Below are 14,963 nucleotides of genomic sequence, written 5' to 3'. Positions count from 1 at the left end.
CCTTCCGGCATACGGCACAGTGGGTACATTGAGTTAAGGAAATAGATGCCTCCTGTGGCAGTCTGTGCGAAAGAAACATCAATAAAATAAAGCATTGGTTTTCAGGATTGGATTTCATTTCCTGAATACGTTTTCTGTTCCGTTATAAATAAAAAAACATTAGTGTGTCGCTGTTTCTTCAGATAGAAGAGCTACGTATCTACATGCACCCTAATAATTAGATTCTGACCAGATGAAGGTGCCACAAAGACTTGCATGTTCACACCCGGTGAGAACAATATGATTAGCAGACGATCATTGAATAAGATGAAAGAAAAGATCACACACAGAGCAGCGCAGATAGGGCTGAAGGTGCTCATTAAACTATATCGTTTATTAGGGCTATCCAGAGGCTGTAATCAAACTACTCATCTGCTTTGTCTCCATGATACTCATCTAAAATAATGCATGCAGTGCTTCCAACGAAATATAATACAACATCTGCAACAGCAAGCGATGCGACTCATGGAGAAACCAAACACCTGGCGGAGAGCAGGTATCATAATCATCTCAGAGCCGGTAACGCAACATTATTGCTTTCAAATATGCCAAAAAATAAACAATTTCCTGTTTACACATCCAAACAAACATTAGCATTCATTTAGAAGTTATGCTTGTGTCTTTTAAAGGAATGTAAGTCCAATTATAACGTTCCTTCTGACTCACACACAAACATTCCTTTTCAAATTACAGATTCAATTTGGACATTCGGAAAGTGAAAATTTGAACGAGCGAGATGCTTCAGTGTGGGAAGCTCAGCATGTACAGCCGGTCACCTGGGCGGAGACAGCAGGAGGACACATCCGAGCAGTATTCACGAGGACTGAGGAAGGCGAGCGTTGCAGGCACATGGCATGCCAAGTATCGGGTGTGTGTGGGAATAGGGGAAGAGACATCCTCACGGACACGTTGAGCCGGAGTGCTCTTTAGTGTTGCTCTATCCATCTCTCTGACACCGGGTCCCCTGACTAGCCATCTCCGGTGGGCCGAGTGGTATTTATGGAAGCACAAGGTCTGACCTTGTGGGGGTCGCAGAAATAGGCTCAGGTCCTTCTGTTTCCTTTGCGTTTTCTCGGAAAGAGATGTACCACCTTGGTTTTGATTAAACTGCATACATTTCCAATTGTTCAACTAATCAGAGCAAGTTTAGTTAAGATACATAATAATCCCTCCGGGATGGGCTTTGCCCTGCAAGATTAGAAACACTGGTACTGATGCTGACTTGATTTGATGACGTAACTTTAAAGATGTACTTATGTCAGACTGTGATGTGCTATTTGCTGTGGTTTTTATAATTATTTTTTATCTATTTTTTGGTCTGTTTTTTGTTGTTCTTTTCTCTTTTATTTCTCCTTTACCTTTGTATTGTATTCTTAAATTCCTGTCTTGTTGATTTGTAAAATCTTAAATAAATATATACAAAATAAAATGTAAAAAAAGATTGATAATAATGGACAAGATAGCTGGTACAAGGACTTTTTACTGAGGCTCTGACAAAAAGAAAACTGCTCTCTGGGACTCAGTTGTTCCCACCTTGAGAGTGTTTGAGGTCACCTGTGGGTCATTAGTCCACCTGGCTGTCATGCGAGAGCAGTTAGAGTGTCCATCCAGGTGTGAATGAGTCTTAAACTGCCTGGAAAAAATAAATATAGACGTCATTGTAAGCGGTTGATACGTAAGTGTTGTCCTTTTTTCCCAGTAAAAGCTGGGGTCTGTTGACTGACCAGCTTGTGTATTTCGGAGTCTGTCTGCAGACAAGAGTGTGTTTCTTATTACCCTTCACTCTCCTCACTGAAGAGGAACTGTACCGGACGCTCGCCCGCTGACCCTTAAAACAAGTAGCACATAGTGGCCGAGTGTTGACGAGGCATTATCCTCGAGGGCAAACGCAGAGAAACACAATATTCCAAATAAAAATCAAAGGAGTCCTCCCAACTCTTGGTAAATAAATATACAAGAGATTACTGCCAATGTCATTGTGCAGGAGTTCTCAATATGTATGCAGCACCATGTCTGTGGGAGTTGTAGCCAGGAGGAAAACATTTGCAGAAGGAGAAGGAGAGAACTTTTACTTGAGAACACACACACACACACACACACACACACACACACACACACACACACACACACACACACACACACACATACAGAAATAATAGAAACTCACTTCTACAGACTCTCACAGAAACACAAACACACATAGCAAGGACACTTTGTTAATTGTTTTCAACAGTTTTCTTGATTGTATGATTTTAACCTTGATTCATTGTTATTATTATTTGTTTTATCTCATTTTCACTTGAGGATTTGGCAATATAGTCTCCGTGTCATTCATGCCAATAAAGCACACTGAATTGAGTTTCTCTGGATGTTTCAGCACCATGGAGAGAGACCGACTGCAGGCGTCCCAACCAATCAGGGGCCAGATCCTTCGCAAGGTCTAATCCCTGAGCTGAGAAGTTTTAAAACCCACTTTGCACTTACTTCACGGACTACTGGTGCATTTGGATTGTCATTTTAAAACTATTTAAAATTAAAAAAGGAATACATTTTATAGTTTATCATCTTGAATGGCGGTAACAGGGCTGACCGGTTTTAAACACTCATGGCACACTTGGCAAAGTTCTATCATATCTTAATAAAGCGTAGGAGCTACGCCTTTTCACTTGAGCACATGACGGCCATTTGACAAACATGTCTGCAAAAGTGAGAAGAAACTACTGAGGTGTGTGAGGATCTGGTTCAAGTGATGCTTCTTGTTCAAACTCTGACAAAGCTGAAGGACTATAGGGCAGATGAGTTTGAGGATTCCTCGTATATTTCCTCATTGTTCTCCTCATATATATAGAAATATATATACATATATATAAATATATATATATATATATTTATATATATAAAAATAAAATAAAAATATATATGTATATATATATATATTTATTGATATGTATATATATATATTTATATATATATATATATAATTACATTTTCTCAGTGATCTAAGTTTTACCTGGACACATATTTTGTTGTCAGGTATTATGCAATCACAAGTTCTTACTGGATACTGTCAAAACAATTTGTTTGCTTGTTTTTTCTAACCTGAAGTCGCTCCACAGGACAACTTTTCACAAACTAAAGTGAAGCTGTAACTTGAGTCCAACTACTCTCACTGAGTCAAACTTTTTCAAACTAACAGGAAGAAGTTGCTGGTGGTTTGCCATCTAAAGTTATGGCAAGGCAGCAGAGGGAGACCGTGGTCCAATCGGCATCGACGACAAGTTATTCCCCGAGCAGCGGCACCGGAGATGGCAGCCCCTAAAATAGTGATCTACTGCAGCGGAATGAGCCCGAAAGGCCCATCTTCCCTTCCACCCCTCTCTTCTTTCTTCCTCCACACCCTTGTGTCCACAAATCCTCAGAGAAAGGCAAACATCGATCTTGGTTAGCCTCAGTCTCTCCAGTCTGCATGCATATCTACACACCCACGTATACACACACACACACACACACACACACACACACACACACACACACACACACACACACACACACACACACACACAGGTCCACTTTCACCTCACTCTTTGCTTGCAGCTATTAGTCTCTAAACTCTGCTTCAGCAGCAGACCTCTGCCACGCATTCTGTACATATTTCCATATATTTTCACACTTTTTGCTTATTTTGTTTACAGATTCAGTTAATAAGCAGTGAGGCATGAGGTTAGCCGGGACATTATGATGAGATACGTCCTGTTGGTCCAGCCCACATCCAGCAATGGCCTCCAGGCAAGTTGTTAGTGGCAGAAGCAACAACTTCTTGGAGCTGCATATACAGAACAACTAAGACACCCAAACACCTGCAGTCTATCATGCTCTAAGTTTTGGATGATATGCAATAAGGGAGTAATGTTGCCCCAGAGTCGGTTAGCTTATTTAAGCCTATATTTGTTTAAAGTTTGGAAAATTAGCAGCATTAAATATATGCTGAATTAGCGATTAACAATTCCTGTTTGAAACATACCCATGAATGTGCAGACCAACTACTCAACCATGTGCATGATTACTTTGATACTCTTTTTTTAAAGTTCTGGAGTTATCAGGATCTTTTGGGAATGATTTGGAAGCAGAATTATAAACACTTATTCGCTAAGGATTCAGATATAATGATATTCTCGGAACTGTAAGTCACATTAAATCTAAAAATATTTCTTCCACGTCTGTGTATTCAGATTAAAAGTTATAATTTCAGGATTTTTGTGGCCAATCTTGACAACCGGGCGCCAAGGGCTTTTTATTAAAGTACCGCAATCGGCTCAACGAGGTCCTGTTCGGACACAAGCTGAAAGAGATTAAAAAAACACTGCCAACAGCTTTTATGCATATTAAACATCTAACTGACAAGATCAACTCTTACCCAGGATGGCATAGTAAAAAGGGAACTGCACGGGGTCAGATGAGTACTGGGGGAGTGCATAGAGACCACCGGGTAGAGAATTCCACAACAACCCGTTTCTGGACACATGGGAGTCCACACGGTCCTGGATGATCTGGAGGGACGGGACAGGAGGAAGTTAAGCATCACAGAACATGAAAGGAACAAAAGAAACAGAAAGGAGTGGGTCGGGTGAAATATGAAGTAGCCGAGTGAAGAGGAGTGAAGATAAGAAGGTGTGACAAAGAGGAAAAGAACGACGTGAAGACGTGATTATCTGAATCATTTCCTTCAGTCTCTTCACGTCATGCACACGGCTGGCCACATTAAACCGAGTTGACATCAGGGTGCAAGTCACAGAACATTTATACACATATAAATATGCTGTAAAATATCCTATAATAACATATTGAAGGAAAACCATGTGTTTCGTATCTGCGTGCTGCAGTGGCACAGAGACGTTTGACAATTGGCAAAGATTCCCTTGAATTAATTAGAACTCAGCGAAAAAAATGTAGCAATTGAAACTTCAGTTTTGTGCCCACCTCCATCCGAACACACAGCTCTTCCCTCTCCCCGCATATTGCTCCATTATCTTGTATTTGATGGACAGGACAGACGGACTGGAGAGGGACAGCATCTAGCAAAAAGGCCGCGGGTCGGATTCAAACCCGCACTCTGCCTGGGACCACGGGGCTCTTCGTCACGGACTCTTTCCAACGTGTCCCTTTAACTCCAGACATGTGATCATATTTTGAAATAAAAGTGGCCAGCTGTTAAGCTGCAGCTGCAGTGCTTAGGGAGCAGACCGGAGGTGCTTGAGCTGTTCATGTGGGGCATCGACTTGATCCCAACATGAGAAGTCCATCAGTTATTCAGCTAATATTATCCATCTGGCTTGTTACCAAAGGTCAGGCGATGTGTTCAGTGCTGTGAGCCTTCCGGGGGCCTCAGAGGACGACCGGCGACACAGCTCCAAACCTGCTGCTGGGCCCCTGGATACACACACATCTAAAAGGATCTACTTTATTCACTTGATTATACTCTATAGTATCACTATTAGTTTTTAAAAGGATATAATGAAGATGTCACATTTAAAATGTAGCTTATTGGATGTTGTTCACACAAGTGGTGGAAGTATATAAATTGTTTGTATTTATATTAGTTATTGGTGTATCAAAATAATATTAAAGTATCAAATGTGAAATGGACTCTTTGAGTTATTATATAACTGAATTATTATTACTGGTGTTTTTTCATGTGTAAGTTGCATTGTACTCTTGTCGTATCAAGGTATATATAGTTATATATATATATAGTTCTATATATATAGTTATGTTGTTATTCATTTATCACAATATATAAGAGTTTATAAACTTGTCATATGTTTTATGTGTAACACTCTAATAACCGTCTGAATTGGACATTTTTGTGATTTTTAACTTCCATCCACTTTCCACACCGTAGGGCAATTTGCAAACTGCATATTTTTAAAGGGCATACTATTTTACTTTTGACTCTTGTGTATGTATTTCTGTTTTGACATTTTGTTGTTGTTGCACTTTTCTTGGTTCAGTGTGCTTTGCTTGTGTCATGCGGCTGTGATATGAGAATATCCTTCTGGGGATTAATAAAGTATTTATTGGGGAGTGCATGTGGAGGAGAAGTATAACGTAGTTGGACAGGGACACACTCCCAGAAAGCACACTGTGTTTGAAATGTGTACCCCAGCACGGCAACAAAAAAAATCATACATTTCTGTCATATTCATCGCATGTGTAATAACTCTGTAACATGTTCATCTGGTCACATGACATGTATCGCTTCTGTCCATCCTGATAGGGGGATGCTCCTCTGCTGCCCTCCTGAAGGTTTCCTCCCTTCCCCCCTCTGTCTGAGGCTGCAGAGCGATGGTCCTGATGCTGAGTGACAAACTATTTTCTTTCAAAGAAAAACACCTCCTCTCTTGTGATCACCGACGCAGGCGATGAGCTGAGGTCCACGTCTGACGAGGCACAGCAGACTTTCTAAAGGTGTGATGGCTTCAATTACTCGGTGCTACAGACGTGTTTTCACTTCACAGTCGGTATGAGACGAGTGTATGCACGAGCGTGAGAAAACACGTGCTCGTCCTTTCGCACGTTGTCACAGAACGACACAAAACTATTCTAAAATACATCAAGTTTTTTAATTAAACTCATAAGTGACAGAAGATTTTTTTTAAAAGATCTGTATTTATTATCTTTAATTGTACTTGAATTATTCGTTTAATTTAAATGTTTTGATTGAATGACGTGCCCAGAAAACGTGGATTTATTCTGGAGATTTAAATAAACACTTTGAAATAACTGATATCCACCTTTAAAAAAACAGGGCAACGACTGTAACATCTCTACGATGCTGAAAACAAAGAAGAGATGATAACGAAAGCATTTTGGGCATCCTGGTTTTTCTCTCCAGCTCCAGAGCTGCCTACTGATCTGTGGAGAATTGGCACTTAAGCCAGCTTCTAACACACACACACACACACACACACACACACACACACACACACACACACACACACACACACACACACACACACACACACACACACACACACACACACACACACACAGTCAGGCTCGCAGTATGTGGGCCACCACAGTTATCAACAACGCCTCATTTCACCCATTTAGCCCGCTGGCTGGGAGTTCTTAGCACATCTGGCCAGTGGCATGTGGCTGTCAGTGGGCTTCTGTCTCATTTCATACCCGGTTGGCGCCGGCTATTTGGGGGTGTCACTAAGGTGCTGTTTGTGCTGTGATTTGAGGGGGAAAAAATGCTGTAATTTGAAAAATGTCTCTGCTATTAAACTGAACATTCTAACATCTGTTATCCTGAATCCTGATCAAGTAAAGCACCGACTATTGATCAGCTGCTGAGGAGCCAACTAAGCTGCCTGTTATCTGAATTTAATACGAGACACTTGTCGCACAATGCATAGTCCAAATGTCAAAAAAGCAATGTTCAAGCACATTTATATATTTGTAAAAAAAAATGTTCCCATACAAAATAATTGTAATGTGCTTTGATGCTGTAAAAGTGTTTTTTTAAATGGGTAATATTTGTAATAAAAGCACTACGTTTGCCAAAGGTATTCATCAATAAACTATGTTCTATCTTGGTGTGTGATGCATCAAATGATCTACTGTCTGACCATTAAATCAAATTTATATTATTAAAAACATGTTCACTGTGTTTTCTTCAACATGTCCACGACATAATGTGATGTAATACTCATCTGTATGCTTTTGAAAATACAATAATAATGCCCGAGGTTGGCAATTATACTGTTGTGAATATAAAATATATTACTTAAATGTTATTGCAACGATACAAATGATGATAGAACGTGAGGATGATTGGAAGCAATATTGTGTGCTCGGGAGAGATGTATGATGATGATGATGGTGATGATGATGGTGGTGGTAATTAAGAGGATTATTATGTTCTGTGTCTGTATTTAGAGACCCTACGGAGAGCAAATAGTCCCCGAGGACTGAATCAAGGCTAAAGTGAACCAACACTAACAGAGAGTAAAATGAGAGGAGGAAGGTTCTTTTCCTCCACGTTCACCCTCTCCACTTGAGCTGAGGAGGTCGTTTAATGAGGGAGCCGTTAGCAATCTGACCGCGCCTCCCCCCGCACACACACACACACAAGCACACACACTCACACACACACATGCTTGAGGGCACCCGGTGTGTACAGACTTCTTTCACATTTAGCTCGTCATACTCATTATGTTTGGATTCCAGGCGTTAAAAAAAAAGCTGGTTTATAGTCTACATTTTAAAATCTATAAATACTTTGTCAAAGGCATCATATTTATACTCCTAATTTGACACTTGTATTTTATTAAACATTCTTGAAAATAAGTTTAAACTAATGTAGTTCTAAGATGTAAGCTGTTTTTAAATGTTGAGCTCTTGCATGTCGATGGTAAATGGACTGGACTTGTAAAGTGCTTTTCTCGTCCTCCACCACTTAAAGCGCTTTAACACGACTTGCCATCATTCACCCATTCACACCCACTCACACCCACTCACACCCACTCACACCCACTCACACCCATTCAGACACTGGTGACACTGTAGTGGGGAACGCTCCCCAGAGAAGGACTGGTAGGGTTTTGAAAGCGGCCCTCAGTCTGGCTCCGCCCCCAATCACCACCCGCATATAAAAAGTTGTTGCCTGTTGTCGTTGCCTGTTGTCGTTGCCCTGCTTTGGCCTGTCCTCGCTCTGTGGTGGCTCTTGGTGGCTCTTGGTGAGTTTCAGACATTCTTTTATTGTCATGCCACATGTGAGGTGTTAAGTATTCCCAATTTTTTCCAGCATCGTTCGTTACTTTTTATTCTCCGTTTGTCATTTGTCGGGTCACCTGCTGCTTTTTTGCTGCCCCTTATTTTGCCTGTTTTTCTGTCTCCTTTATGCTTGTTTTTACTTCAGTTGTGCATGGTTTGGCTTTTAATTGTTTTGTTTTAGATTGTTTTCATTTCCTGTAATAAACTCCTGGTTTGTTTTATTAAGCATTTCTCTGGCCAAATATCAGTAACAAATCTGTTTCCTGAACATTCAATTATATATTGGGGTTGTTAAACTTATATGTCTTGGGGTGTCAGTCCCCAGGCAGCGTTGTTGGTTCCCTTTCCTTTCCCCTCCCTCAAGGCCACAACACCATGCACGGTGCCTCCTGCCCATCAGGACTAACTAACATCCATACAACACGTCGCAGGAGCACTTTGGGGTTAAGTGCCTTGCCCAAGGACACATCGACATGGACGAGTGGTGCCAGGAATCGAACTGCCGAGCCTCTGTTAAAGGACGAACCTGCTCCACCACTGAGCCCTATAGTAGCAAATGCCACGAAATGTAAGAGTTTTCAGATTAAAGTTTAAATATTTTACTATCTTTCATATGTTCATGTAAACGATAGACACCGTAGAATAATTTAATGCTGAACTAATCAATATTTTTGTTATTAATGGATCAAATGACTTTGTTTACAGACACACAAACGATTGTGTGCTACGTGGTGAACATATCAGAGCTGGTGGCTGGTGGCAGTTGGTGGAGACCAAAACCGAATTAAAATGGAAGTGATCATCATACTCTGAATAAATGAAAACGTTGCTCTGTGCCAGGTCGGTGTTTTAATAACATATTTGCTGTGCCACATTTTTAAATACCTAATTTTACAATGATTGTCATGTTGTGAAATAGCATTTTAAATAATTTCTCCGTGAAAAACTCAACCCTAAACTCCGTCGGAAACTTATTTCGAGGTGGCCTTGAGCGAGACAAACAGCCCCCAATTAATTCAGAGGAGCTATACGGTGGCGACTAGAAGCGGTGGAGCTGGAGAGCAGGCGGCATGTTCAGCAACTGGAGAAGGATTTCTTTCAAAAGTTCATCTTCGGGAGGTGAGGCATCGCCGGCGGCGACGTACGGTCTAGAAACAGACACAGCCGGTTGGTTGATTAAATCAAGTGCTCACGTAAAGACTATTTCTCTCACCTCCAGAGTGGTTAAGACGATTTTGGTTACAGAAGAAAAGTAGGCATCCCAGAGGAACTGGGTCTGCTGGCGGAGAGCCAAGATCCTGTCACGGCCCACAGATCGGGTAATGGAGGGAACCTTCAGGAGGAGGAGAGGAGAGAAAGCCAGAGGACAAAGAAACAGTGAGCAGGATTAAGTTGGATGTTAAACAATGTTGAGTGAGTGTGTGCAAGACCAAAATACAAGATAAAACGAGCAGAGCGCCAGCAGACAGGTGGAGGAAGCATCAGTGATGTCAACGTGACGTGAGGGAGACCGGAGAAGCTGACTCAGGCTGGTCGATGGTGCGGTCAGCCTGTTGTGGTGGAGCTGGTACTTTGTTAATTATTGTGACCATAAATTGTGCAAAGATTTTCCTCCCTATATCGGATATATGCCATGAATGTATTATGTCTGCTATTGTTCCAGGTCCGCTGAGGGGAATCCTTCCACAAACCACCGTGCACGTTATGAAGCACCGTACTGATTTAGCGTGGGAATGCATTGTTATTAAATCACCGATGAGTTAGTCTATAAAATGAAAGGTAATATTGAAATGTGTCACGATCTTCCGGAGTCCAGTGTGACGTTTGGAGAAGACGGTGAATGCAAATTGTCACAATTTAGAAGCTTAGTCTATGACTTGATAAATGTCTTAACCCTCCTGTTACCTTTCGGGTCAATTTGACCCCATTCAATGTTTAATGTCGGTGTTCTTTGGGGTCAATTTCACTGTGTCAAACATATAAGAAATATCAACTTTTTTATATATTTAAAGGGCTATTTAGGTAGTCGACAAACAAACATAACGTACCTCACACTTAAACTTGGGAAACTATATTAATTCTAATAATTTTCTGGAGGTTTTAATTGCTGGGGTCAAATTGACCCCAAGGGTAAAATATGTTAGTAAATGTAAAGGTAACAGGAGGGTTAAACATTGAATGGGGTCAAATTGACCCTAAGGTAACAGGAGGGTTAAATGAACAGAATGTAGCAGTAAGAGGGATTTAATGGAATAAAATATTAATGACAATATTTTCATAGTGTATGATCACCTCAAACTGAGAGGTTTCGACAGGTGTATGTATCAGCTCAGAATGAGCCCTTCACATTTCTACAGGGAGTCCTCTTTCCCGAAGTTGTCATGTTGCAGCCGCATGTTTCTACAGTGGCCCAGAAAGGACAATCCAAACTCTGCTCTCAATTAATTTATAACATGGCAACAAGACCTAAACTACGTATAAGATTCAAGCTTCAGTGCATTTTGTTCCTCTACCTAGTCTACTGTGTTACGTCAAGCTGCTGTGCATCACATACATACATCATATATATATAACAATATTTATAAATAAATATATATATATATATATTGTTATAAAGTTTAATTTATCACAATATATCATTTAGAAGCTCGTCATATGTTTGTCATATCAGGGATGTTGTATGTGTAAAGATTGTCAAGCCCTCTGAGGCAAATTTGTAATAATGTGCTATAGAAAATGAACTGAATTGAATTGAGTATATCCCTAAAAGGTATTAATAACTATTGTCTTCATTTTTACTTGGATGTATATTTATTCGTGTGCCAACAGACTCTGCTGACCTGCTGGCGAGACGAGGCCCCGGCTCACATTGTCACGAAGGACGTGAGCAGCTGGCTCGTGTCTTATAGCAGAGAACCCCCCCCCCCCCCCCATGAGGGGAGGCGATGGAGGGATGAAATCAACAGAGACAAGGATCCTGCCAGCCGGACCAGCGAGCTAAACATCCTGACGTGCCAAGGAAGACGGAGCAGGGACTCTCCTCTCTCTTGAATCACAGTGTAAACAAACTTCCTCCTCGATGAGGTCACACACGTGACCTCAGCTGCCCGACAACGCAGCTGAAAGGGGAACGAGTGGCGAGTACCGATGTTCCTGAAGACTCTCATTAGTCCTGGATGTGGAGCCCAGGTCCCGGCGTTCCCGGCCAAGAACCCAAACACCTTTTCCCAGAAAGTCACAGTGCCAACACAGTCAGTGGAAGAGTGACTGATAGTGCTGCAAATAAAAGGACATCAACTAAGGGGCGCTGTTAGGCGTGACATGGAGCCCAATGACTTATCATCAATCAATCAGATGCGTGGCTCAATCCCTCAGTGTGATCAATGAGCTTCTCGAGGCAGCTGCAAGTAACGGTGAGCCCGTCTCGGATGTGCTGAACTCACTTTACACGGAAACATTGCACACACAAGAACATTCACCAGAGAATCATGAATATACAATATTCTCACGAGTAGATTTTGAATCGGCCTTTTACTTTTAACCACTTCTATTATTGTGTTTACAGCATGTAATAATTACCTGTGTACACGGCCGGCACTGACTTCTTGCACCTTCTTGATATGTTTTTACTGTTTATATTTGTTTTATTTGCACTCTTTCCCACTTTATCAGGCGACTGCTGCACAACAGTTTCCCTCGAGATGAATAGGGTTTCATCTTAAAAGTGCACTTTAAAGTGAACTGCTGTCACGGCATGAAACCCTCAGCCGCCTCATTTATTTAAAGGAGACCACTGCGTTGTTGTAGCAGGTGGTTAAAAATGACTTTAACCTGATTTCACGTTTCAGCACAAAGCTCCGTCATCGGGCCGCGTGCCGCGTCGACCAATCAAATACAAGCACACATTCCCCGAGGATTTCTCAGTAACACGAACACCGTGCTTCTTCTGTTTAGAGTTTGTGGATTTCATTTCTGACTTTGAAATATGCAACGCAGATTTAAACTCCTTGATTATCCAAGATTAATGCTTTAGTTTGTGAAAACCCCAAAAGTACACCGACGCAGTCCTGGAGGTTGTGTTGCTGTTGTTGACGTCCGTGGGATCGTCCGCCGACAACAGAGCGAGCTTTAATTGTTCAGCTCTCCGAGGTGGAATATAAACAACACCAATCAAATCAGCCCAATTCTCTTCCCCTCGATTGACTCTAATAGTGTTTATGTTTCTCAGCAGGCGCCCTGTGTGTGTCTCTGTGTGTGTCTGTGTGTGTCTCTGTGTGTCTCTGTGCGTGTCACATCTCCACAGGGGGAATCGAAGCGCTACATATTAAACAGCTAGGTATTGCAGTTCTCAGTGATGTAATTGAAAGTAATGAGATTCAACTCTCTCACCAGTTGTTAGTGCTCCAATGTTGTGTTGAACAGTGTGTGTGAGAGAGAGAGAGAGAGAGAGTATCCATAATCTGTTTACCAACCAGAAACAGGTTAATTATTGTAATTGCATTATACTGTACATATGCTGTCATCGACACTAAATAATTAAATGTTTTACCGGTATTTTAATGCTTTTAATGACTCAGTTGATGTTGAGTTGTGCTATAAAGCCAAATCATGAGCTCGAAAGAGTCTCTTCTGACACTTTATTTCTCTTGCAGTCTTGCCAGCTCTCTCAGAACGGCAGTAGAAAACAAGAAGCTGCTTGAAGGTGTCCTCAAAGTCTGGGAAGCTTTGTTTTCTAAAGAAAGAGAAGTGCCACGCCCATTAACCTGCTCTGTTCAACTATTTATTAAATTCTACACGTGTAACACATTTTCACATCTAGTAAATCAACATGTGGACCATGTGAACACTTTAGCATGTCACAGTGTCATCTGTGAAACATGAATTTATGTCGATATGAAATATATTTTGCCTGTGACAACATGATGTTTGGATGGATTTTTTTGCAAAAAAACTATATTTTAAGATGCATGAATGATATGTATCTATACCCTTTGTTTATTTAGATCCCATTTATTGTTTAGTCAATAAAGTCACTATTATCCAAGGCAAAATCTTTAAATTCCTTGTTTTATTCCAGCTGCAGTTAAAAATACTGAGATATTGAATCTACAAAGTAATAAGCGTAATTATGAAGGACTTCAATAATGTACCACGCCGTGGCGAATGGTCTATTTAGAGAAGATATGAATGTCAATATGAACACCCGAGTTATTAGAATCTATAAATCAACTGTATGTGGTCGAAACCTTTTCTTCTAACAATGTATGGTAACTATGATGTTAATTATAGTTCTAAGATGGGAACTCTGGCTATTTTACAGATGAGAAAAGAAAAAAAGTAATTTTGGAAATAGGATCCTGGAAAAAAAACTCTTTACCCCGCCATCTGTTTTAACAGATGATATTTTTAAGGAAGTTTGAAAGATTTTTTTCAACCTGTTCTTAAGTCGTAAACCCAGGAGAGAAAAAAACTATTTAGATCCAACTTGGCTCAGCAGATTTGGTTTCCTCGCTCTCCTCTCACGGCTTCCGTGGCAGTAATGGAGGAGAAGGAAAAAGCCGGAAACAACAGCAATATCTCACCAGATTTGGAGGGTTCAAATGTTCCTCTCTAACTTATGATGTGAGAAATAAGTCCAATGCAGTCGTCGTGTGTTTGATTTCATTATCCATTAGTTTCTCGTTCATCTGCATCACGGCCAAATGAGGACAACACATTTAAAAACGCTTGTTTTGTTCCACCTCTCTAACAGCCTTCATACGAACATCATCACTGTTTTGCCATTTCAAAAACACATTACTTACTTCACACGTATTATCTTAGCCAGCAATTAGCACGCTTTTAGACAGACGGTATTGTTGTGTTGAAGGGAACAAAAACCTCTTTCAATACGAGTGCCTCATTGTGAACTATACGCTTTATTTAATCTAAAAGCCGAGTTTGTGACACTTTTAATGATGGCTTGTCTGCTATTGTGTGATTCACGGAGGATGACATTCACATGATTGTTAGGAGGGCTGACACGTTGATTAAAGGGACACAGGCGGCCTCTAACAAGCACACGCGGTCCAGGTGGCTGCATAGGTCATTCAGGCCGCGTGTGGAAATATAGGGAGTAATTAGAGAATGTAAATATCACTAGTTCT

General features: G+C 40.9%; 1 protein-coding gene across 1 annotated transcript in view; it reads right to left on the bottom strand.

Moving 5' to 3' along the window:
- Positions 1-14,963, bottom strand: part of LOC130202948 (exostosin-1) — a 213,912-nt gene that overhangs the window by 20,397 nt on the left and 178,552 nt on the right. The window contains exons 5-6 of the mRNA XM_056428844.1: positions 10,031-10,150; positions 4,454-4,586 (exon numbers count right to left, since the gene is read on the bottom strand). Of these exons, the coding sequence (XP_056284819.1) occupies positions 4,454-4,586; positions 10,031-10,150 (253 nt within the window). The remainder of the gene's footprint in view (positions 1-4,453; positions 4,587-10,030; positions 10,151-14,963) is intronic.

This window comes from Pseudoliparis swirei, chromosome 12, assembly GCF_029220125.1.
Source record: "Pseudoliparis swirei isolate HS2019 ecotype Mariana Trench chromosome 12, NWPU_hadal_v1, whole genome shotgun sequence".
NCBI classification, from domain to species: Eukaryota; Metazoa; Chordata; class Actinopteri; order Perciformes; family Liparidae; genus Pseudoliparis; species Pseudoliparis swirei.
The sequence above is the reverse complement of the archived record's forward strand: the minus strand, read 5'-3'. Positions and strand labels throughout refer to the sequence as shown.